Source organism: Perca fluviatilis, chromosome 7 (assembly GCF_010015445.1).
Source record: "Perca fluviatilis chromosome 7, GENO_Pfluv_1.0, whole genome shotgun sequence".
Taxonomy (NCBI): domain Eukaryota; kingdom Metazoa; phylum Chordata; class Actinopteri; order Perciformes; family Percidae; genus Perca; species Perca fluviatilis.
Window position 1 is genome coordinate 26,021,409 of NC_053118.1, and position 23,416 is coordinate 26,044,824.

Consider the following 23,416-nt stretch of genomic DNA (forward strand, 5'->3'; position numbering starts at 1 on the left):
ATCAACATATGCCATAAAGACTAATATCTTTAAACATAGAATGCAAATCACATAAGGCCTAAATTTAAAAGAAAATACCACTTCAGTAGAAAATGTACAGGTCACTGTGCAACATGCATCATACTCAGAGTCACTATGTCAGCAGTCACTATGGTTTTGTGATGTAAATATAAACTGATACAAATCCTAATGTTTTTAGGTGTTAATCAGGTATTAATAAACAACTTAAACTTATTTAAGAAATAAAATGTCCAGAAGCCACCTAAAGAACTATGTCATGTTGTAAGATCTACTATTATTATGACAAATATCACTTGACTTAGGTGTTTTTTAGCAATACTTACTTATTTTACTGCATCACACTGGCTTCTTACACTTCTATTTATTCCCAAACACATCACTATTGTTTCTTCTAATCATAGTGAACACCACTGTGCAATAGAGGATGTTTCTGCAGGAGCTTCCTTATGGATGTACTACAATTGCAAAAACCGTACATTATCAATTGATGACAGTGAGTGATAAGATTACCATGTCAAAACCACGCTTTGATGGATGTAATTTTCCAATAACAAATTGACCAGAATCGTAACCATTAAGTCAAAGTTGAAGTGTATTTCATTTTAGTTCAAATGTAAACAGTATTTTAAAAAAAATAGCTCTAATTTGTCCATATCATGGCAGTCAGAGATGACTTGACCCACTAAATGATTAATTTCAGTCATTTAATGTCTCTGTTTGCTGGGGTCAATCTTCTCCAGGTGAACCAGGGGCTTGAGTTGCTCAGCAAAGCTGCGCATGTCCTCTGACACAGTGTCCTGGCCGGCGGGGGCCGACACACTCAGCTCCACCAAGAAAGAAAGTGATAGACGTTCTGTGTTCTCTGTGTTCCCCGGTACCAGGATGCGTGACAGCTTGCTAACCACAACTTTCATAGCACCTTTGCGGAAAATGTGCCCATTGGCCACAAACTCATGGTCCATGCGGAAGCCCATCTCATTAAGGAACTCTGGCAGGCTGTGAGAGGCAGCCACGTCAACACAGTTGCGCACCAGTGCGTGGCGGCTCTTGTCTCCCACTTCAGGTTGGCCTAGGTAGCGTAGGTGCCACGGCGACGTGGGGTGGGAGAGGGAGCGCCGGGCACGAAGAATGAAAGGGTTCCCTTGTTGGCCTTTCAGAAGATAAACCAGTTCATGATCTGTAAAGGTCTCAGGTTCCATGTTGTCACACAGACCTCGAAGACGATGCAATAGGCTTTCCAGGGCTTGGTCTAACACACTGCCTATATTAATAAAGGGTAGAAAGAAGCAGATGCATAAATAGTAAACAACATATAAACAATGTGGTGTGATGATCGGGGCTGCACTATATATTGTACTTAACACTGTAGTTTTGATATAGATTTACACAATAAACACTTCAACATTACATCATCTGAGATTCCTAAAGACACAGAGAGCTGAGACAGAAAGGAAATAGACCTTTGTCACGAAGACCGTGACAGACGGCAGATATTCTTCCAAGTTGTCAGTTAAGGTTAAAGATCTGTTGTCACTATTGCCATGCTGGCAATACTGCAGTCTCATACAACATTGTAACACAACATCGATACATTCTACCTTCACGAAAGACATTATAATCAGTTTTTGATTAAACTATTTTAAAGACTTTCCTTTGGTAATGTTGATTCCATTGTATTTTAGTAAGTTTCTAATATGTTGTCCTGGGTGTACAAGATACTAGAACTTTATATCAATGAGGGCAGACTACATCATCAAAACAACTGAGGAAATTTTCAAAGAAAGGTGTTCATCCCACCACTAGAGCACCATAGCACGTAGCCTATGTCAAAAAAAGTTCTGGCAGTTTTTTTATTTGTCACCCATCTATATACCACTAAATATTCTTATTGTCATATTGTCATTTGACATTTTCCTGTTTTATGCATTATAGTGATACAGAACATCATGTGGTTAAAATAATAAATGATGATTTAGGATCTACATTTACAGCTCTTTCAAACGTTACGCATGAAGTTGACATCTTAAGTTATCTTATAACACCATATAGCAGTAACGTAACTGTAAACCTGCCACTCATCGCATATGTCTTCTTTGTATCATTCAGTCCTACAAGCCATGTTTAATACTGATGGATAGTTAATAGTCTATAGACATGTTTTATTTTCTGCCTTCAGACGTTTCGAGTGTAGCTCACCTTGCAGCAGGTATTCCATCATATTGATCGTTCCCCCGGTGACAGGCATCACTGTAACAGGAGGAGCTTCCATATTTTCTCAGGCAATGCGTTGTTACTGAATCTGAAGGAGGAACAGGTTATTAGCTAGCGTTGAATCGGTGGTGTAGCTACAAGTAACGTTACAGTCTACATTAGCTAGGGTTAGACTGTTAACTGAGTTTTCAATTTGAAACACTTAACTTTTGCTAATGTTATGTTAACCCTATTTTATACAGTTTATGCTGTTAACTAAATATAGCGTACTCGCCAGTTAGCTAGCTAATTACCTAATGTAACGTTAGTTAGTTAACAGCTAACGCTTCGTTTTTTTGTTAGTTTGCTTTATTAACGTTACCGTTAACTTTACCTGAGAAACCCCGAACAACAAAATGCAGCTATTCACTTGCTGGGGAACGTAGGATAAATGTTGGTGTGGTCGTCTTCGGTAGAGTCTCCACGGTAAAGACCGAGGATCCGGTAGGCCTCACCGTGTTTGTTCTATGAACACACAGCTAGTAGCTACCCAGCTAGCTAGCAAAGATAGCATCAGTTAGCTAGCTACAATGTGAACTCTGTGACGCAGGTTACCGTGCTAAGCGTTTCAACGTTAAGTCACTTGAATGGGATGACAAATGTCTAGCTATATGTGGAAACCAAGAACCGAGAAAAACAAAAAAAGGCAAACTGCTCGGTTTATTCTCTTGGAAAAAATTAACTCAGCCGGCAGCCCTGAATGAAAAGCATATTTCTTTCTCGGCTTTTTCCGCCGCGGTACTTGGCATCCAACTTTGAGGTGCATTACAGCCACCTACTGGAGTAACGAAAATATAGCGTTAGTAATAAAAAAATAAAACAAATCCAAAATTCTCCTCAAGTAGAAGCTAAAAGCACAGTCACTAAATGTAGCTAGGCCTACTTCAGTTTAAAAAAATAAACTTTCTCGTTATTCAATTGTGCATAAGGGTCACCATAGCTACGCATGCATGCATTACGTATGTGTACACATACGCATTGCATGGGTATGTAGCCTACAGTTTTTAACAAAGGCTATTAGGCATTCTGTAACGTTATTCAAATGTTTATGTTTACCATGTTCAGCTTTGTTGTCCTTGTTTTTAGCCGTATATCTATTTCTGTGTATGTACATGAGGAACAAAAAGCAAGAGTCAAATTCGTTAACACTTATTGGCTGCTTCTGATTTCAGTTAACATTATATTACTGGATTCTCATTATTGATGCATTGACGTGTGAGCAATGGCGGAAGAACTACTCAGATAAAGTACTTCATTACCATTCCAAATCTTAAATTAAAAGTGCTGCATACAAAATATTTTTATAAGTAGGTAGAAATGTGCCGAGGATGAATCAAATAATTTATTATGAGGCTGTGATGGTGCAACATAAGATCTTTATTTCATGAAAAGATCTGAGTTAGCTCTTTATATACAGTTTAAGGATAGAAACACAGTTCTTAGGAATTATATAATGTTCTTATCTGTTCAGGTAACTTCAACCTCTTGGTTGTGCTCACATGATATCCGGTATGACACATTTGGAAAGTCCAGATAAAAGCTTAGACTTGCAACTTTTGTCTTCAACAAAGTATTAAATATTGAATTGCAATGATAGATATATAGATAGATAGATACTTTGATCCCCAAGGGGACGTTCAAGGTACCAGTATCTTACAGACATCACACACAACATTCACATACATCACAAACATGATAAAAAAAAAAGCAAATCCACATGAATAGCATGGACAATAAAAGAAAAAATACTAAATAAAATTAAAAATTAAAAATCCACATGAATGTACTAAGGGATGTATAAGCATGAGACGCTTGCAGTGACAAGGCAGGGAATGATTAATGTGCAAGCCGCAATAATTGTTGTAGCTGGTCGAGGTGGAGATGATTTGAACAAGCTAATCTATGTTTTAATCATGTTTAATCTTCAAGGTGACTATGCTTGTCAAATTAATGTAGTGGAGTTAAAGAGTACAATATATCTCCCTGGCCAATGCACGTAAATATTCAAGTAAAGTATAAATCCCATAAATGTACATACAGTACGTGCATAAATATATGAGTATTCTTTCCACATTCTTTCTTTTCCACCTCTGTATGCACTGCAGCTACAATATCAGTAAATATACATTACATTTTTATTGTGTAGAGAATACAACCCGCTCCCGTAGGTGCCGCTTGGATCATTTCACCCAGTTAGGAAACTTCCTAATCCGACCCAAAGCTTCAAAATTCCCCTTTAGAACCGCGTGGGTGAAGTTGCAAACACTTTTTCTCGTGAAAAACTATGGGAACTATCATTATAACAGTAGCATTTATGGAATCGTTCTCTGTACTTTTATTTCACTATACACACAACTACTGTCACAGCTCATACGATTGTTTGTTGTCTTAGCAGGTTTCCTGATGACAACTGATGAATAAACCACTGAAGTCTCCTCTTCCACCTGCAACACGACAAATTCCATTACATGAACAAAACAACACACACATGCTTGTTCATTGCAGCATTGTAGATAGTTTTAGGTTATGACATAATCATCATCACCATAATTATATAACACTTACCCTGCTATTCAAGCCCCAGCAACAAAGGTGAACAGGAAACGCTTTGAAGAGATAGACACAGAATCATGGGGGGGCATACGTGTCTAGCCCATTGTCAAACATCTACTTCTCTTTCAAGGCAGCATACCAATATACAAACAATAAACAGGAAGTTCAGTAAGACAAAGAGCTGCATGTCCTACCTGCCCACAATCTTTGTCTGAGGTGGTAAATTAAAAGTGCCATTAAAATAAGACATGTAAGGGCTGCCGATGTTCCATAAACAACTGGAATCAGATATTCAAGCTCTGTGGGTATATCTGTAAAACCAAAAAACGTAAGAATTGAAATTCCTTTGCTTCGCGCTACTGACCTCCTTAAAGAGAGATACAGCAAAACACCCACCTGTTGTTATGTTTAAAGTATTTGATGGTCCATGAGTGCTGTTACCTGAACTGCATCCATCAGACATCTGCTTTGCACTGCAATTTATTCCATTTGTATCTACAAGCACTGATATTGTCCTTGTGCCTGTCTCCACATAGAGTGTGCTGTTTGGTTTGATATTACTGAATTCCATGTCACACATCACAGTACAAGAAACAAATGAATCATCACTGTGGTGTACTGTAATAAAGCAAAAAAAATATTCTAAGTTAAAGCATTGAATTTTGACAAAAGACAGTTGTGTGTGTGTGTGTGTGTGTGTGTGTGTGTGTTATTTTCTCACCTGTTATTACACACAAGTTGATTGTAAGCAGTTTCTGCATGTGTCTATTACATCCACTTTTCCAGCAGGTATATTTCCCAGCATCTGCTCTTTTGACATTTACAATGTGTATAGACTTGTTGGAAGTCACAAAGTCTGATTCCGTTGTCATGTTACTTGCTTTGAATGTCCATTTTAAGTTAGCCAATTCACCCGGACACACATGAGTAAAATCTGTGCCTGCAATAACGTAGACAGTCTTACCAGTTTCTTTCAGAATTTCTGAAAAAAAAAAAATTATAATTGTTTGTTTGAATAAAGGATAGGCTTTTGGCAAATGTATATAGGCCTTACTGGATACACAGTTGACGCAGTTGGGTACTAAATATTCAGTTTAAAGAGAACAAATGATGACAATCACAATAGTTCTGACCTTTCTTCACGGTGATGACTGTGTCACTATACGGTTTCTCACACGAGTAAAGGCCTTGATCATCCTCTGTGAAATGATCAATGACCAAGGAACCATTGCGGGACACCTTCATTCTGGAGCGGAAGAGTTGCTGATGGCGTTGTACTCCATTTTTATCTTGAAAATATATCTGGATTGGTTGATGATGTTCATCTTTCTTGTAATTCCATGTTAAAGAGTTTAAATCACTTCTGTAATCTTGACAGGGTATCACAGCTTGACATCCCAGTGAGAATTGAAGGTGATTTGTGGCTGCTAAAAGAAAAAAAGTTTTCTGTTAAACACTTAATAGTAGTTTGACAAATGTCAAATATGAATAATGTATTACCAGACAACACTAACTCCCCAGAATTGTAATTTAAATACAGTGTAATACCAATGAGGAAGTTACTTACAATGTTCTGAGGAGAAAGGGGATGAGTTCCAAATAATCAGAAGAAAAATAAAGCCGTTTTGCATGGTGCCTGAGGCACTCAAATCTCTTCACAAAAAAAAGATACTACTGTACAGATGAAACACCCCCTCACTGTTTTTAACTGCTCGCTCATCAAACACCGTTAAGAAACTCTGCATCATCTGCTTCAAAGATTGAGCTAAATTCACGTTGACACATCGGAAGTGGTCCAACAGCCAATGCAGAGGAAATTTACCGAGGCTTTCACCCACACTGTTTTTCTGATGGTGCGGCATTTATTCCACTGTTTGCATTAGCATAGGTGTTGATACAAATATGTGCATCAATAACAAGTGTAATTTGTCACATAAAGGTGTCAAACTGCTTGTGATCACTGCCGCTTACACATCTACAATATAAGATCGTTTGTAATTGATTTGAGTAAAACAAAAGCCAATTGTGCTGTCAATTTATTTTACTCATCTGCCAATCTTAAACTTATCTGGAGTTTCTTGCAATGGCTCTTACTTTACTCCATAAAACATTTATTCCCTTTTTTGCAGTAGCATAGGTGTCGAGATACAGTATGTGCATCAATAACACGTGTCATTTTTCACGTAAAGGTGTCAAACTGTTTTTGCTCACTGCTGTTTATTTGACCAAAACAAAAACTAATTGTGCGGTACAATTTACTCATCTGCCAATCTTGAACTGATCTGGAGTTATTTGACTACCTTTATTTCATAAAGTAGCCTAGGTTGAGATGCGCTGCAGTAAAAGTGCTGAAGTTTTTTTAATTTTTTTTGGAGTATAGGTTACTCTGAAGGTGGACAAAAATATTTGTTTAGGTTATTAACAGAGAGCAGACACCCGTAGCAAGCACCATGTATGGAAAGTGCAAAATGGAAAAGTGAGTCAAATGAGCACAGCGAGCTAACTAAGGCTGAGGACTTTATATATATATATATATATATATATATATATATATATATATATATATATATATATATATATATATATTGTTGCATTGTTAAGTCATGAGCTGCTTAAAGTTTTGATGTTGTAATTTTACACATTTTAGAATGTGGACAATCAGTGATGAGCAGCACCACAAATCTCCAAAATAAGCAGATAGTTAGCACCTCTCTAAAACATTTCCAGCAAAAACTGAATATTCCCAAAATCTCAAATATTGTTAGTATTTCACAGCACGTAAAGTCATCATTGACAGATACTTCACCACGTTCTCTACCCACCCACCGATGATTACGTCATTCCCACCAACTCATAGATACGTAGCCTACCACGTTTTATATTAACATTATATATATATGTATATATATATATATATATATATATATATATATATATATATATGTAAGAAATATGGTTAAATTTAAACTAACTAAATACATAGTTTTAAGTGTCTGAAGTGGAAGCCGTGCGTAAAATGGGCCATTCCCGTGCGTAATGTCATAGCTTCCTACTTTGAAATCGAAATTGAGTTTTGCCCGTTTAAATAAAGATTTAATTGAGAATGTGAGATATAATTGATGTTATGGCGAAAGTAAAAAAAAAAAAAAAGCCTACCGCAACCATTGTTACCATTACGTCCCCTTGGATTCAGGGACAACACGACAATCAAACAAATGGCAATTTGTTATACTGTATCAATTACAAGCTTAAGGAACTGTCGTTTCAGATATTACATAGAATTTAGCCAGTGGAACTTGTGTAACAAAGATTCAAACTGAACATTGAATATAGCCTATGTGTAATTTCTGTGGACTAGAAGAAGTATTAGAAGAGTATTTCCCATTTGTTTTCACTGAATAGAATGTTCTGGATAGAGGTAGACACATTTTTCTAAAAAAGTTAAGATAAATATTGAAATAAATATGTTTGATGTGATGTTAATTGTTTGTCAAGATAAGATTGAAAAGAACATGATGTATATTATACAACTATTTATTATTTTTGGAAAATTCCATATCCATAAGAAAAAATGGTCAGGAACCAAGCCAACTTTCCTGCACTTTATTATTGAATTTCAGCCATATAGCACCCTTTTATTTAATATTAAAAACAAAAAAGCCATTAAGAACTTTAAGTTATTAAATGAATATAACATGAAATTATATGACACATACTCTGGCATTATGAATTGTACATTTTTTTTATGGTAATGTATTTTCTTTTGTTTCTGTTTCGTAATGTCTATTCTATGCATCTGTGTGTACCATATGAACGTTTGTACAATTAAAAAAAGAACTACCGCATTCAACTTGTGATGTGAGATCTTGGCTGCGTTTCACTAGTTTTTCAACATGCCCTCCTGCACTTCCCCTCAGCCCAAACTTAGCGCTACTGCTTCAAGTGCGTTTTATTATTCATATTATTTTTTTTAATTATTGCATTCTATCCCCGTTTTTATGTTCATTCTATGTCTGATATGTCATGCAATTTCATTACTGTACAGAAGGTCTATTTCTTGTATGAAAGGCGCAATACAAATATTATTTATAAAAAGTATTATTATACTGTTTTTTACACATCATAAATACCTGCAGACTCATTTCAATGAGGCTTGGTAATCAGCTGCATGAGTTTCAGATTTAGAAATGTGTGATCATGTATCATGATTAATCATATTAATGCTTACATCTCGCAAAAACAGAATTTCCTCAGTGCTTTCGCTAATGTTGTAAATGAAGAAATCACACATACAACTATCTAGTAAATAAAACGTATAAAGTAAATATTAATTGACATCAGTTATATTACATGTTTCAGTAAAATATTAAGCTAACAATGAGGAATCTAAAAAGTTAAAATTTATTTATTCATCTTCTCCTTTGGTGGCAAGCAACAGAAGTTTTAGCGGTTGTACATTACTGCCACCTAAACCATGGATGTATTTTCTTGCACCAAATGCATAACTGCATTGCATTGTGGGTGACATCCACCTCTGGAGTGACCATGGTTGTTCACCCGCTCCCTCAGCCCTCTGAGGGTCCAGCCCACCAAGTTTACTTCAGTTTTTCAGACAATTGGAAAGACACTTCAGATGGCGGCGGGGATTCCCCCCGAGGGCAAGTGCTTAGGGCAAGTGAACGAGGGCATGTTGAACCCTTAATATTCTGTCTATGGTTGAACCACGCGTTTCTTCAGGCGCCATCTTGGGACGGACATCTGACCCGTTCGGCTCTGACCATTAAAAGGGTTTTACAACATTTTAGGCTACTGTTACGGACGTGTTGAATTTAATATCAGAGTCCTTTTAAGCCAACATAAAGTTGTGCTGTCATGACACTAAATTAAGCTAACGCTATGTCAGGTAAAGTATTTTTTACTATTAGCCTATCGAGTAAGATGCTAAAAATTATGTTTTTCATGTAGCCATGCTCCGGGGAGCTGAACTGCACTTGAGTGGCAACCATGTTAGCTTTAGTGCATAACTTTTTTTGATATTAAAGAATGTCCGTTACAAGCCATTGCCAAATGAGTTGCTACAAACAGTGTTCGAACTATAGCCTAACGTGCGCTTGCGACTTACAATGACTTACAATGATATAACAACTACAAGTGTATGCACTATACAGGATTTACCCTATCATACTTGATACCCTACTAATTGATAGGTCAAACAGCAAACAGCCACCCACAAACAGCCTATAAACAAAGCATCAAGCTGTCTTTGAGATTTCACGTGTTTAAAGTCGCCTACTATTTACACAAGACAAGGTAGCCTATTTTGTATATCACTACGTAATTTTAATTTAACCAAGCCTGTCTCAAATAGCCTACATGTCTGGCATTTGTAACAGACCTACCTCCATATAGCCTAGCCTACATAAGGAGGAGGCACTGCTACTCCGTCCCAATAACAAAACAGAGGGCGGCCGCGTCGACGTATCGCTCCTATGAACAGCAGCGACCAAGCGTTTATCTGCGCATACACTTTCCAGTTTGTTTTCTCATCCTCCAGTCCAGCGAGACATCAACCGGAATGGAGTCAACAGAAGCTTCCGTAACATTTCAGTTGGGCTGGCCTCAAATGCACCACTTGTTTGCTCTACTTTGTCTTGTTGCCGTCGTCAAATTAACAATGTTGATCGCCGAAAGAAGGGATGCGTTTCGAAACTTTGAAGCTTTTCCAGGACCACCTGCACACTGGCTTTTTGGACACGTGAAGGAGGTAACCCAGCTAACAATTTTTAGTTCCCAGAACGTTCGTTTTTGGTTGCGCGAACGTTCCCTGAAGGTTAGGTTTGGTTAGGTTTTGGTTGTGTTTTGGATATTATGGAAAGTTGGTTGAACGTTCTGGGAACGTTCGTTTTTGGTTACATCGAACGTTCTCCGAACGTCCCAGAACGTTGCAACCTTTAGAGGACGTTCCCCTAACGTTGCAACCTTTATAGAACGTTCCCCTAACGTTGCAACCTTTATGGAACGTTCCTCTAACGTTATTTTTTACAATCCCATAACCTTTAAAAAACTAACAACCATGGTACCAAAAAATTAAAAAAAACATTTTTATATAAGAATCCGTTTTATTTGCCATATAGACACATACTGCACAAGAGAGACAACATACATATAGGCACATTAACACAATATATTGTAGAATGCAAATCTGCCCTACAAAGGAAAAACATGTTTGGGCAAAAATGAGTTAATGTCACTTTTGGGGTATTTGAGACCTCCTTTATCATGTGAATAAATATCGTGAGTCAATTTGATTGTTTTAACAAGAAAATAAAGACAACCGTAACATCCAAAACCATACGAGAAACCACAGCAGAACGCCGTAACAGCTGTTACGGATCTCTGCACGCTGAAGTTGAGTGTTCGGACTTTGTTTAGCCAGGCATCAAGAGAGAGGTTACTGTACCGCCGTGATCTTACTGTACTCTAGCCTCGTCATAGCCTACTGTCAAAGTTTGCCGCTTTTAATTGTCACCAAACCACGTAACATACACATTACATATCAAATAAAGTGATAATTCCTATTCTGTCAGTGACAGCCCGGAGCTAGCTACACCTCCTCACTTGGCGGAGCCTCACATCAGACGCTGAAAACCAGTTATTAAATACACAGCTGGCATCCTACCTTTCCATGCAATCCGATATAATCCATGGAAGATATAATCCATAGCAATGCCCGTCATCTGCTGTATCCACAACAATCCATACGTGTTTGAGCTATATTTCCTTCTTGCAGGTGTTCATGTCAAATCTAACCTAAATGTTATCTCAGAATTAAAAAGTAGTAATCCAAGTCGAGCTTGTTGACTGTGCATCTTAAGCAGTTTGGTGGCCCTTAGTGTTAAACATTATATATTTATTGTTAAACAATACATATATATATATATATATATATATATACAGTGCCTTGCGAAAGTATTCGGCCCCCTTGAACGTTTCGACCCTTTTGCCACATTTCAGGCCTCAAACATAAAGATATAAAACTGTAATTTTTTGTGAAGAATCAACAACAAGTGGGTCCCAATTATGAAGTGGAACGAAATTCATTGGCTATTTCAAACTTTTTTAACATATAAAAAACTGAAAAAGTGGGCGTGCAAAATTATTCAGCCCCTTTACTTTCAGTGCAGCAAACTCTCTCCAGAAGTTCAGTGAGGATCTCTGAATGATCCAATGTTGACCTAAATGACTAATGATGATAAATAGAATCCAGCTGTGTGTAATCAAGTTCTCCTATAAATGCACCTGCTCTGTGATAGTCTCAGAGGTCCGTGTAAAGCGCAGAGAGCATCATGAAGAACAAGGAACACACCAGGCAGGTCCGAGATACTGTTGTGGAGAAGTTTAAAGCCGGATTTGGATACAAAAGATTTCCCAAGCTTTAAACATCCCAAGGAGCACTGTGCAGCGATAATATTGAAATGGAAGGAGTATCAGACCACTACAAATCTACGAAGACCGCCGGCCGTCCCTCTAAACTTTCAGCTCATACAAGGAGAAGACTGATCAGAGATGCAGCCAAGAGGCCCATGATCACTCTGGATGAACTGCAGAGATCTACAGCTGAGGTGGGAGACTCTGTCCATAGGACAACAATCAGTCGTATACTGCACAAATCTGGCCTTTATGGAAGAGTGGCAAGAAGAAAGCCATTTCTTAAAGATATCCATAAAAAGTGTCGTTTAAAGTTTGCCAAAAGCCACCTGGGAGACACACCAAACATGTGGAAGAAGGTGCTGTGGTCAGATGAAACCAAAATCGAACTTTTTGGCAACAATGCAAAACGTTATGTTTGGCGTAAAAGCAACACAGTTCATCACTTCTGAACACACCATCCCCACTGTCAAACATGGTGGTGGCAGCATCATGGTTTGGGCCTGCTTTTCCTCAGCAGGGACAGGGAAGATGGTTAAAATTGATGGGAAGATGGATGGAGCCAAATACAGGACCATTCTGGAAGAAAACCTGATGGAGTCTGCAAAAGACCTGAGACTGGGACGGAGATTTGTCTTCCAACAAGACAATGATCCAAAACATAAAGCAAAATCTACAATGGAATGGTTCACAAATAAACATATCCAGGTGTTAGAATGGCCCAAGTCAAAGTCCAGACCTGAATCCAATCGAGAATCTGTGGAAAGAACTGAAAACTGCTGTTCACAAACGCTCTCCATCCAACCTCACTGAGCTCGAGCTGTTTTGCAGGAGGAATGGGCAAAAATGTCAGTCTCTCGATGTGCAAAACTGATAGAGACATACCCCAAGCGACTTACAGCTGTAATCGCAGCAAAAGGTGGCGCTACAAAGTATTAACTTAAGGGGGCTGAATAATTTTGCACGCCCAATATTTCAGTTTTTTATTTGTTTAAAAGGTTTGAAATATCCAATACATTTTGTTCCACTTCATGATTGTGTCCCACTTGTTGTTGATTCTTCAAAAAAATTACAGTTTTATATCTTTATGTTTGAGGCCTGAAATGTGGCAAAAGGTCGAAAAGTTCAAGGGGGCCGAATACTTTCGCAAGGCACTGTATATATAATATATATATATATATATTTAATAAGCTTCCTATGTTTTAATTCTTCTTTCAGTTTAAACAAGATGGGACAGACTTTGAGAAGATTGTGAAATGGGGACAAAAGTACCCTTATGCTTTCCCGATGTGGTTTGGACCCTTTGTCTGTTTCATTAACATTCACCATCCGGATTATGTTAAAACGATACTGACATCAACAGGTTTGTGAGCAATTCTTTTTTTATCTTTACTAAAATGATACTACACCATTATAACAATGTTATATCAGTTCAGTACTTTTTATAATCTCCTACAGTGGAATTGGCTACATCTTTTACAACCAAAGGTCTATGTTACAGGATTTTGAATTTGTTTGTTTCCTAACAGAGCCAAAAGATGATTTGTCATATAAGTTTATTGAGTCATGGATTGGTAAGACTGCTTTGCCTTTCTCCCACAGCATACTTTGGTTCATTACAGAGATGTTGTTGCTTTACTCACTGACATACATTCTGTCTGTCACTGTCTTCAGGCGAAGGCTTATTAGTGTCAAAAGGTCAGAAGTGGTTTCGGCACAGAAGGCTCCTGACCCCAGGTTTCCATTATGATGTTTTGAAACCATACGTAAAACTGGTGTCAGACTCTGCAAAAACTATGCTGGTATGTAAATGACAGTTTAGTTGTGTAAAATCACAATTCGTAAAAGTAAAAAAAAAGTTGTGTTAAGCAAGTATAGGCTTGGGATGTCAACATGACACACTTTATGTCAAAGCTGGTTGAGCTAATAAGTGTGTTGGAGTTTTCTCTATCTCCTGCAGAGATGTCACATCTGTTCCATCACTGTTTCCAGGACAAATGGGAAAGTTATGCAAACACCAATGAGTCCTTTGAATTGTTTAATCACGTGAGCCTTATGACACTAGACAGCATCTTGAAGTGTGCCTTCAGCGACAACAGCAACTGTCAGACCGAGGGGTGAGTCCATACAAACCGTTTCCCACCATTTACAAATTCAGGTCTACTCTATGTGCTCAGTTGTTTACTGATTCAGCTGTTTGAATTCTAAGTGAGCTTTACATGTTTGCCTATGATCTCATTGCAGTGGAACAAATGCATACATCAAAGCAGTGTATGAGCTCAGTGATCTGATTAACCTGCGGTTCAGGACGTTTCCATACCACAATGACCTTATATTCTACCTCAGCCCACATGGTTTTAGACACAGAAAAGCATGCAAAGTGGCTTGCAGTCATACAGGTAAGATCTTCACACATAATTAGATTAATGACAATCTGCCAAAACAATTGGCAAATATTAATTATACTGGGTTTTTATCAAGTTGCAATATAGCATACCCATACACTAAGCTTTGGGTATATATGGTTGATCTATTTTGCATGTTGCTGTATTTAAAGAGTTAGTCTGCAAATAGTCATTCACTATTTTGTCTTTTGAAGAGGAAGTCATAAGAAAGAGGAAAGAAGCACTCAAGAAGGAGAAGGAGCTGGACCGGATACAGGCCAAGAGAAACTTGGACTTTCTGGACATCCTTCTCTTAGCAAGAGTATGTTATATCATCTCCAAACTACTGAATATAGAAAATTAGACATTCTCACTTTTGCCTTAAAGTAGCAGAAATGAAACTTAAAAACAGAAATTAAGGCACATACAATACATAATTTGAAGTTCAAAGTAACTAGAGGAAAGTTTGATGTTCAGTCAAGATTTAAAACTAACAAATAAGACTTTAAGGACAACCACACAAACATGTAGAATAATAATTAAAAACAAAACAGAAGAAAGAGCACTGTGTAACAATAAAAACAATGGGTTACACTTTACTTGAAGGTATCTACATAAGAGTGACATGACACTGTAATGAACATGTCATAAACAAGTCATAAATGTTTATGACATAACGCTTATTTTTTTAAGTGTCATTCGGTTTTTGTCATGACAAGTAATGGTCAGGGTTAGAGTTAGGGTTAGGGTTCATGTGACATGACAGTGTCATGTCACTCTTATGTAGATACCTTCAAGTAAAGTGTTACCAAACAACGACACAGGAATACAATAAAAAAAACATCATGTAAAACCTGACATATAGGCAATGATTTGGCATTATGTGCAAATATCACCTGCAAGTAGCAAAATCCCAGTGCAAAGGAAACACAGAAGGCTTCTGCATAAACCTCCTCATGTTCAGCATATCAATGGTCAGGCGTTTCAGACAATATAGGACAATGTTGGCTGTACAAAACTTCTGTTTGCTGTAAACATCCCTGAGCTGCCAGTGCCTGACTTGGCTTATAATTTATGTAGTGCTCTACCAGCTTGGCTTCTTACCAAAGATATCAGTCACTGTAGAGGTAGAGTAATGGCCCAATCAGACAGAGCGCGATTTAGCAGCCTGGGGCAGCTTTTTGTAATTCTTTTCAATCAGAGTGAAGCGTTTTGCTCGCTGCTTTTGCATTGCTGAGCACCTTGCATTTTTTTTGCCAGAGTGCCCTGAATGCCTTGAGTTGAAAAAAACTTCCAAACAACGGTTAGCTGAAGATGGGTAATTCAGTGGTTGCCTAGCAAGAACGCAACTGGTCTGATTGGGGTGTCTTCAACAAGAAAAGCAGTGCAGTGTGCCTCGCTCTGTCTGAACACACACTCTAAGATTATCTTGTCCTGATTTGGCTAGAGAAATAGCTTTCACACCATGGCATTAAGTCATTCCTACCCATGCAGTAGGCTGACCATAGGGATGTTTCCATCTAAATGATGGGAAACCTTTAGAAAATATACTGATAGAACAGATTTCTATCAATTTCTGTAATGCTAATATTCTCAATGAGACACAAAAGGTTACCAATACCACCTCTGTAACTGGTTGAGAGGTGGGATAAGATGACTTATCTGAGAGTGCCAGAGGATTTGTTTTATTTGTACCATTGCTGCTTCCCACCCAATAGTACCTAAGATTATGTTCATTAATATCCACTGTCCACACACACTAGACTGCCTAACTCCACCTTTGACCTGGTGAAGGAGCCAACAGACGTGCTATCTCCGTGACCGAGGTTATATGACTTATGTTGCTCTGATCTGATCATTCCTGTGTTTACTATGAAAGTACTATCTTGGGGCATAAACCTGTTCAAACAGAGATAATAACAAAATGGTATATCACTGAAAACACCAGTGAAACATTCATTCAGCTTTCCTCCCCCACACCTGCCCTCTTTTGGGTCTCAGTCAATGAGCTCTAAGATCATTTCAATCCTACAAATGTTATTGATGCCATTGCAACCACTAAGGTGAAGGCTGTCTCTTGTAAGAAAAGATCTCACTGGAGAAAAGCCACACTGGTAAGAACAGGAAAAAGAGTGTTGAAAAGCTGAACACAGGTGGCAAAAAATAAATCTCCAGGTTCATTATGACATCTATAAAGATAGACTTTATTTATAATCTGGAACCAAGAAATGCAAGGCTGTCTTTATTCTCTGACATTATCATCAAAAAAAAAAATAATGCATGTGCCTTGTTTGCTACTGTCAACAGGCTAACGTTAAAACCCTCCTTTACACTGGCTTCCTGTCTTTTTAGAGAATTGATTTTTAAAATACTACTACTGGTTTATAAAGCACTGCATGGTTTATGGCCAAAAAACATTTCTTATCTTCTCCTACTCTATGAACCCTTCAGACCCATCAATCATCTCAGGGTCGTCTGCTTTCTGTCCCCAGAGCCAAAACTAAATATGGAAAAGCAGCATTGACTTTTTATGCACCACATATCTGGAACAAACTCCCAGCGAACAGCAGGTCCGCTGCCACTCTCAGTTCTTTTAATTCAAGGCTGAAGACTTTTCTGTTTGACGATTAAACTACACTTTTATTCTTGTATGTTATGCCTTATGCTTATTTCGTTTTAGTGTTTTCTATTCTCTTGCTCTTTGACTTTTTATTGTATTTAAATGTATTTCTGTAGACAGTGGTTCTTATGCACTTTGTCTCGCTGCTTTTGGTGTTTCATGTAAATCACTTTGAATTGCCTTGTTGCTGAAATGTGCTATAACTAACTTTATTTAAGTTGCCTTGCTTTCCAATACACAGCACTAACGAGACTGCCATTATCCTTTATCTTTGAATTGTATATGCTCTTTTATTGTGGGTTTATTGTAAACTATAGTATTTGTTTTAGTATATTTTAATTCTCATTTGTTTTCTTATATTTTTGTCTTTTATTTATCAGGATGAGAAGCAGCAGGGTCTGTCGAATGAAGATATACGAGCAGAAGTGGACACCTTTATGTTTGAGGGCCATGACACCACAGCCAGTGGCATTTCTTTTATCCTCTACGCTCTGGCCTGCCACCCAGAACACCAGAAGATTTGCAGGGAGGAGATCATTCAAGCCCTGGATGGGAAGGACACCATGGACTGGTAGGCTTATACGTTGAAAACATTGCCATATGCAATGAAAACTCAGTTCCACGCTGTGTCACAACAGCTGGATTAGGTGAGCTTTAGGCTGTCGCTATGTGGAGAATATTGACAACTAACTAACTGCATGTCTGTCTTATTTTAAGGGAGGATCTCAGTAAAATTCCATACACAACGATGTGCATCAAAGAATCCCTCCGCCTTTACCCTCCTGTACCAGGAATGTCCAGAAAGATCACCAAACCCATGACTTTTTTTGATGGAAGGACTTTGCCAAAAGGTAAGTAGTCAATGTTCTTGGAAAGTTCATATAGGTAAAACCGCATACTGTTACATACATACATAATACAGTCCCTCTGGGATTTCGCTGCCTTTTTTTTTTTAGATTGTTCCAGCCCAAAATGTCTGATTTTGCGGGAGCTTTTGTATTTCTTTTTTAGTTTTCCTATTAACCTTACCAAAAAGGCTCAGGAAGCTGCAAATGTTTGTATAATATGAAAATGGCTGGTGGATTTAAGACAAAAAATAGTAATTTATTGAATTAATCAAATTTGAACATGTGTCAGTTGTTGATCTTTACATTGCGTCTCATCTCCAGTTTTTCCTGCATCCACCGTGTGTGTTTGTGTGCGTGCGTCAGTCGCGGGGGGGGGGAACTGAGTAGCAGCCCCGCCTGCTGCAGAGAGACGACAGAATTGAAACAGCAGCAGCTTCAGCGACTTTAGAGTGAAAAAAATCTTACAGCTTAAATCGATGTTAAAATGTATACAGGTTGGCAGGACGGCCTGAAATGTTTTAGATGATCTTCCGCTGTACGTTTTGTTGGTCAATGTGAGATGTTCGAGTCACACGTGTCTCGTCTTCATATCAGAAATGAATTTGGCGACGTGCGTGTGTTATGTCAACCCGTTCTCACACCCGCTTGGTCAGAGGCTCTCTCATACTGATACAAAGTCTGGCACGTGGGACTGCTGGGATTGGTTGAAGTCATGGGAAACTCCGGTTATTGGTCAAATTTGCGGAAAAGTTGCGGTGATGGTCAAAATTGCGAGTTGCACCAAATTCACGGTGATTGGTTTAATTTGCGTGAATTGTTGCGATCCCTGGAGGGACTAACTTTTACCCCCTCTGGAAAAAGATAAAATATTAACCTGTAATGGTTTTGTCTCCTGTTGATTTTCCATTATGGACTTTTGGCCTTAGTTTCATTTTACAAAGTCAGCCTTGCACAACATAAAGCACATATTAACCCTTTAACCTACATTTTAAATGGTAGTAGCAGGTTTGCAATAATGTGTCTCACACCTAAATATATTAAATGTTTGTCTATTTGTATTCATACACTTTGTTGTACAGTCATTGCACAATCCTAAACCAAAATACACCTTTTTTTCATTCTTATTTGTAGGAAGTCATGTTGGAATAAGTGTGTATGGGATTCACAGGAATGCAGCTGTCTGGGAAAACCCTAATGTAAGTCAAGATGATCATTCTGAGCAAATCTTTGTCAAGTGAAAGCTCACCTGTGCTCACTCACTACATGGTGTACATGATTAATAGAATCAATGGTAAAAGTAAACGTATGATCCCTGTTTGCTGTGGTGGCCCAGCATACTGCTTCTACACCAAATGGCTCAAATAATACAAGTGACAGTTATCAAATTGGTGCACAATGAATGCAAACCTTACAGTCCTCTAGTTCCAGATGTCAGCATATCACAAACTAGACCCCTAGCAGCTGCAGGTTATTCACTCAAACTCTATCAAACTCTAAATTGTTATTTTTTTTTTCATCTTGTGTCAACACAGGTCTTTGACCCACTGCGTTTCCTACCAGAGAATGTTTCCACGAGGTCCCCTCATGCATTCGTGCCCTTCTCTGCTGGGCCAAGGTTTGTCCTCACCTGATACCATGTGACTGGCTCACTAAGGTTAGCCTCGTGAGACCGTCCTGATCTCGCGAGCTCCAGTTTTCCACTCGCAGATCAGTCTGGCATCTTGAGATAGAGAAAATTTGGAGCCGTTCGCCAAACGACCGGGCCAATCAGCGTTGGTTTTGAGGTGGGTTAGGTGGTGATAGACAGATGGTTTATCCAATCAGCTAACCAGTATTTTCAGCCAGCGGTAGCCCTAATTCTGTTAGCTGCTCGCTAATGCTTTTTTCTCTTGGATCCTTCTTTTGGAATATGGACCAGGAGCCTGAAAGGGTGCCTTTTATTCGTAAATTCTCGTTAAACAAACGGCAAATATCCTTTACCGACATGTTGCTTGCTTGCTGAGCTAACGAGCCATGCTTTGCCTGGGCTTGTGGTTGTATTTTCATACGCTTCGTTGATCTGATTGGTTGATTTGGCCCATCTATCACCAACATAGGTGATAGACAGATGGTTTATCCAATCAGCTAACCAGTATTTTCGCCCCTTCCCAAAAGTTCTCCAACGGAAAGTTCCCAGATGGATATGCCGAGCAAATGCGAAGCAATCCATCTGGCGGAGTCAGGTTACACTAAGGTTGCATGTACACCAAAAAAAAAGCGATCCGGCGATTTACCGCAGGATGGTGCGGCAGTGGGAGTGTCACTGAAACGACCCATTTGTGTGACGTCCTGTTGTGTTCTTTGTAGTCCGCAATGTAGCACAAGTAGACTTTATATTTCACAATTACTGTTTTTGGTCAGATCGCTTATAGATTTGGACGTTTTCGACACGCAGAAAGAAAAAGAGAGGAGCGAGACATAGCGAGTGCTTTGTTGTTAAAGCAAACATTCAGCTATTACACAAACTCCCGGGCCGTTCAGTGCTTGTGTTTGTTCTTTACCCTCATAGTGTTTTAAAACGTTCTCGTGGCAGCGATAGAGGCAGTGATGTTTCCTGTTTACTGTACAGGATTCTCGCACCGCCTCAAACCATAGCTCAAAACACACCGACAAGTCTGATCTCCGGTTGCATGATTGCGTTACTTCAAACGTTGAGTCGGTCTCAACTTTCGCCGCAGGCCCGCTGCGTTTTTGTTGTGTGCCCCCCCCCCGCGGCAACCCCCGCCTCTTTCAAATGAATGGAAAGACCTGCGTTTTTGCCGGACCGTCTGACGGCCGACGCAGGCTGTGTGAACGCAGCATAAGAACCAGGGTTTATCTGACCGTATGTGGATGTGTGACCTGGCACCAGCCCCCTTTTTATCAACACAATACAAACTGTTAAGTTCTATTAGGGGTTAGAGTAAACAACAGATAAGGAGAACTCTGAAACCTAGCATTAATCCCATTTAGAACAGTGCAGAAACCCCGAAATGAAATACTTCATGCAAATCTTTGGATTTTAGTTAACAATTCTTGTTACCAACAGAAATAAATTGCACTAGTTAAACATACTGGGATTTATGAACCCCAAAAAACTTTACACTTTACTAAACAATAGCCATGTGGTAAATTTGTTGAAGCTTATTGTTAATTAAACCTTCTAATTCAGCAGTTGCACACATTGCAAATATCACTTCATTACGCAAAAAAAATTACAAATTGTTAAAACAAATGCCTAACAGAAAAAAAACACTTTAAAACCAAAAAAACACATCATCAAATCATCATGAGCTTCATCATATCCACACTGCAGGGCTATTGCCATAACTTGTCCACACTACTCTAATATTATGTCCACATAAAAAAAACAAATATAATAATTTTGCTAGTGACTGTTGATTTGATTTCCTTGACCATAAAACAACCCTTCTTTGTGAAAAGGGTGAAAGGCGCTGCTCTCATTCTGTCATCTTGTGTTATTGTTTAAAAAGCATTTCATTTATGATCATAATTCTCAAGTTGTTGCTGTTTTCCTCACTCAGAAACTGCATTGGTCAGACCTTTGCCATGAATGAGCTAAAAGTGGCAACCGCCCTGACACTGAAGCGATACCAGCTGATAGAGGACCCCGCTCACAAACCCATGTTAATTCCTAGACTGGTGCTTCGCTCAGTCAATGGTATCCACATCAAGATCCAACCTGTAGACCCACAGGAGTAAAGGGAAATAACTGTAGGAAAATACAGGGAACATGTTGAGGAGCTGAAGTATTTTCATTCTAATATTTTACTTAACCTTTACACTGACATGCATTCGCAAACCAATAATAATGAAATGATGACACTGCCTTTGCACTGTATTATTTAGTGGTTGCACATGTTTTAAGGGGGAATTACTTGCTGAAAAAGAAGTTGCATTTGTATTTTACAATCATTTTCTCACACGAACAATTTGAGTGTTGCACTATATATGTGAAAAGGGAATATGACCTATATTGTGGTAGGATATTTGCACCAAATCAGTGATATTTCGTTTATTTGTAAATGCATTATCAACTATATTTAGTGGTTCTGTTTTATTAGTGGTTAGGACCAGGTCAAAGCTGAGCATTTTAATAGAGCCCATTAACATTTTGTCTGCCTTTTTTGTATTCATGAAAAAGGTGGTGAACTTTTACACACTCGTCTTTGTTCAGTATTGTCAAAGTTCCATAATTTCTATAAACCGTACTTACACATTAACACGGTTTAGTGCCTCTAATTGAAGATTTTTTATTGCCTGTCATGAAAGTGATTTTTTTCTAGGACGCATTAACTCATTTAAAGGTCTAAAGTACTCCTGAAGTATCTGGTCAAAGTTTACTTTCAGAATAAAGTCTCCAAAAGGTGTAGTAAGCAATACAATAGACACAGTACACTGGATCACCTTTGTGCTCTGTCTACGAATTTCTCTGTTGCTGAAATGTGCTATACAAATACAACTGCCTGTAGACCCACAGGAGTAAAGGGAAATAACTGTAGGAAATGCTTTTAACCTAGAAAATACAGGGAACATTTTGAGGAGCTTAATTATTTTCATTCTAATATTATACTTAACCTTTACACTGACATGTATTCACAAACGGATAATGAAATGATGACACTGCCTGTGCACTGTATTATTTAGTGGTTGAACATGTTTTAAGGGGGAATTACTTGCTGAAAAAGAAGTTGCATTTGTATTTTAGAATCATTTTCTCACACAATTTTTGAGTGTTGTACTTTATATGTGAAAGGGGAATATGACCTGTATTGTGGTAGGATATTTGCACCAAATCAGTTTGAAATAAATACAAAATGTTTGAAAAATTTTTTTGTTTATTTGTAAATGCATTATCAACTATATTTAGTGGTTCTGTTTTCGTAGTGGTTGATGGCTGTTAGGACCAGGTCAAAGCTGAGCATTTTAATAGAAACCATTCATATTTTGTCTGCCTTTTTTGTGTTCATGAAAAAGGTGGTGTGAACTTTTACACACTAGTCTTTGTTCAGTATTGTCAAAGTTCCATAATTTCTATAAACCGTACTTACACATTAACACGGTTTAGTGCCTCTATGTGAAGATTTGTTATTGCCTGTCATGGAAGTGATTTTTTCTAGGATGAATTAACTCATTTAAAGGTCTAAAAGTACTCCTGAAGTATCTGGTCAAAGTTTACTTTCAGAATAAAGTATCAGGAAGGTGTAGTAAGCAATACAATAGACACAATACACTGGATCACCTTTGTGCTCGGTCTATGAATTTCCCTGTTG

General features: G+C 38.2%; 3 protein-coding genes and 1 long non-coding RNA gene across 7 annotated transcripts; 2 read left to right on the top strand and 2 right to left on the bottom strand.

Moving 5' to 3' along the window:
- Nucleotides 1-591: 591 nt before the first annotated feature.
- On the bottom strand, nucleotides 592-2,743 carry med18 (mediator of RNA polymerase II transcription, subunit 18 homolog (yeast)). Its single transcript, XM_039807279.1, has 3 exons — nucleotides 2,606-2,743; nucleotides 2,218-2,320; nucleotides 592-1,282 (listed from the first exon to the last, which is right to left on the bottom strand). The coding sequence occupies exons 2-3, from the start codon at nucleotides 2,288-2,290 to the stop codon at nucleotides 726-728; spliced, it is 630 nt and encodes a 209-aa protein (XP_039663213.1). The 5' UTR covers nucleotides 2,291-2,320; nucleotides 2,606-2,743; the 3' UTR covers nucleotides 592-725.
- LOC120563146 lies at nucleotides 2,616-5,470 on the top strand. The gene is made up of 2 exons (XR_005639914.1): nucleotides 2,616-2,715; nucleotides 4,667-5,470. It is a non-coding gene; the product is annotated as an uncharacterized LOC120563146 (long non-coding RNA).
- Nucleotides 3,990-10,264, bottom strand: LOC120563141 (contactin-6-like). Of its 3 annotated transcripts, XM_039807270.1 has the most exons (8): nucleotides 10,224-10,264; nucleotides 6,392-6,397; nucleotides 5,958-6,251; nucleotides 5,546-5,806; nucleotides 5,221-5,442; nucleotides 5,019-5,135; nucleotides 4,837-4,877; nucleotides 3,990-4,715 (listed from the first exon to the last, which is right to left on the bottom strand). In XM_039807270.1, exons 3-8 carry the CDS (start codon nucleotides 6,067-6,069, stop codon nucleotides 4,584-4,586), a joined length of 885 nt encoding a protein of 294 aa, XP_039663204.1. In that variant the 5' UTR covers nucleotides 6,070-6,251; nucleotides 6,392-6,397; nucleotides 10,224-10,264; the 3' UTR covers nucleotides 3,990-4,583. The 3 variants fall into 3 exon arrangements, with proteins under 3 accessions (XP_039663204.1, XP_039663203.1, XP_039663205.1); XM_039807269.1 differs by lacking the exon at nucleotides 10,224-10,264 and having other exon boundaries at nucleotides 6,392-6,696; XM_039807271.1 differs by lacking the exons at nucleotides 5,019-5,135; nucleotides 5,221-5,442; nucleotides 10,224-10,264 and having other exon boundaries at nucleotides 6,392-6,696.
- LOC120563139 (cytochrome P450 4B1) lies at nucleotides 9,355-22,972 on the top strand. 2 transcript variants are annotated; one of them, XM_039807265.1, is made up of 12 exons: nucleotides 9,355-9,495; nucleotides 13,471-13,615; nucleotides 13,782-13,826; nucleotides 13,927-14,054; nucleotides 14,245-14,369; nucleotides 14,497-14,651; nucleotides 14,852-14,958; nucleotides 17,637-17,827; nucleotides 17,974-18,107; nucleotides 19,236-19,300; nucleotides 19,637-19,719; nucleotides 21,668-22,972. In XM_039807265.1, the coding sequence occupies exons 1-12, from the start codon at nucleotides 9,370-9,372 to the stop codon at nucleotides 21,843-21,845; spliced, it is 1,482 nt and encodes a 493-aa protein (XP_039663199.1). In that variant the 5' UTR covers nucleotides 9,355-9,369; the 3' UTR covers nucleotides 21,846-22,972. The 2 variants fall into 2 exon arrangements, with proteins under 2 accessions (XP_039663199.1, XP_039663198.1); XM_039807264.1 differs by lacking the exon at nucleotides 9,355-9,495 and adding an exon at nucleotides 10,289-10,588.
- Nucleotides 22,973-23,416: the final 444 nt, after the last annotated feature.

Bases quoted from the DNA above. Each gene is read 5' to 3' on its own strand.
- LOC120563139 (XM_039807264.1), top strand. From the start codon at position 10,400: ATGGAGTCAACAGAAGCTTCCGTAACATTTCAGTTGGGCTGGCCTCAA. The intron at 14,959-17,636 runs GTATGTTATATC...TTTATTTATCAG, and splicing joins ACATCCTTCTCTTAGCAAGA to GATGAGAAGCAGCAGGGTCT. The intron at 18,108-19,235 runs GTAAGTAGTCAA...TCTTATTTGTAG, and splicing joins TGGAAGGACTTTGCCAAAAG to GAAGTCATGTTGGAATAAGT.
- LOC120563141 (XM_039807269.1), bottom strand. From the start codon at position 6,455: ATGCAAAACGGCTTTATTTTTCTTCTGATTATTTGGAACTCATCCCCT. The intron at 6,252-6,391 runs GTAAGTAACTTC...TTTTTCTTTTAG, and splicing joins CCCTTTCTCCTCAGAACATT to CAGCCACAAATCACCTTCAA. The intron at 5,807-5,957 runs GTCAGAACTATT...TTTTTTTTTCAG, and splicing joins AGTCATCACCGTGAAGAAAG to AAATTCTGAAAGAAACTGGT.
- med18 (XM_039807279.1), bottom strand. From the start codon at position 2,290: ATGGAAGCTCCTCCTGTTACAGTGATGCCTGTCACCGGGGGAACGATC. The intron at 1,283-2,217 runs GTGAGCTACACT...TTATTAATATAG, and splicing joins GATGGAATACCTGCTGCAAG to GCAGTGTGTTAGACCAAGCC.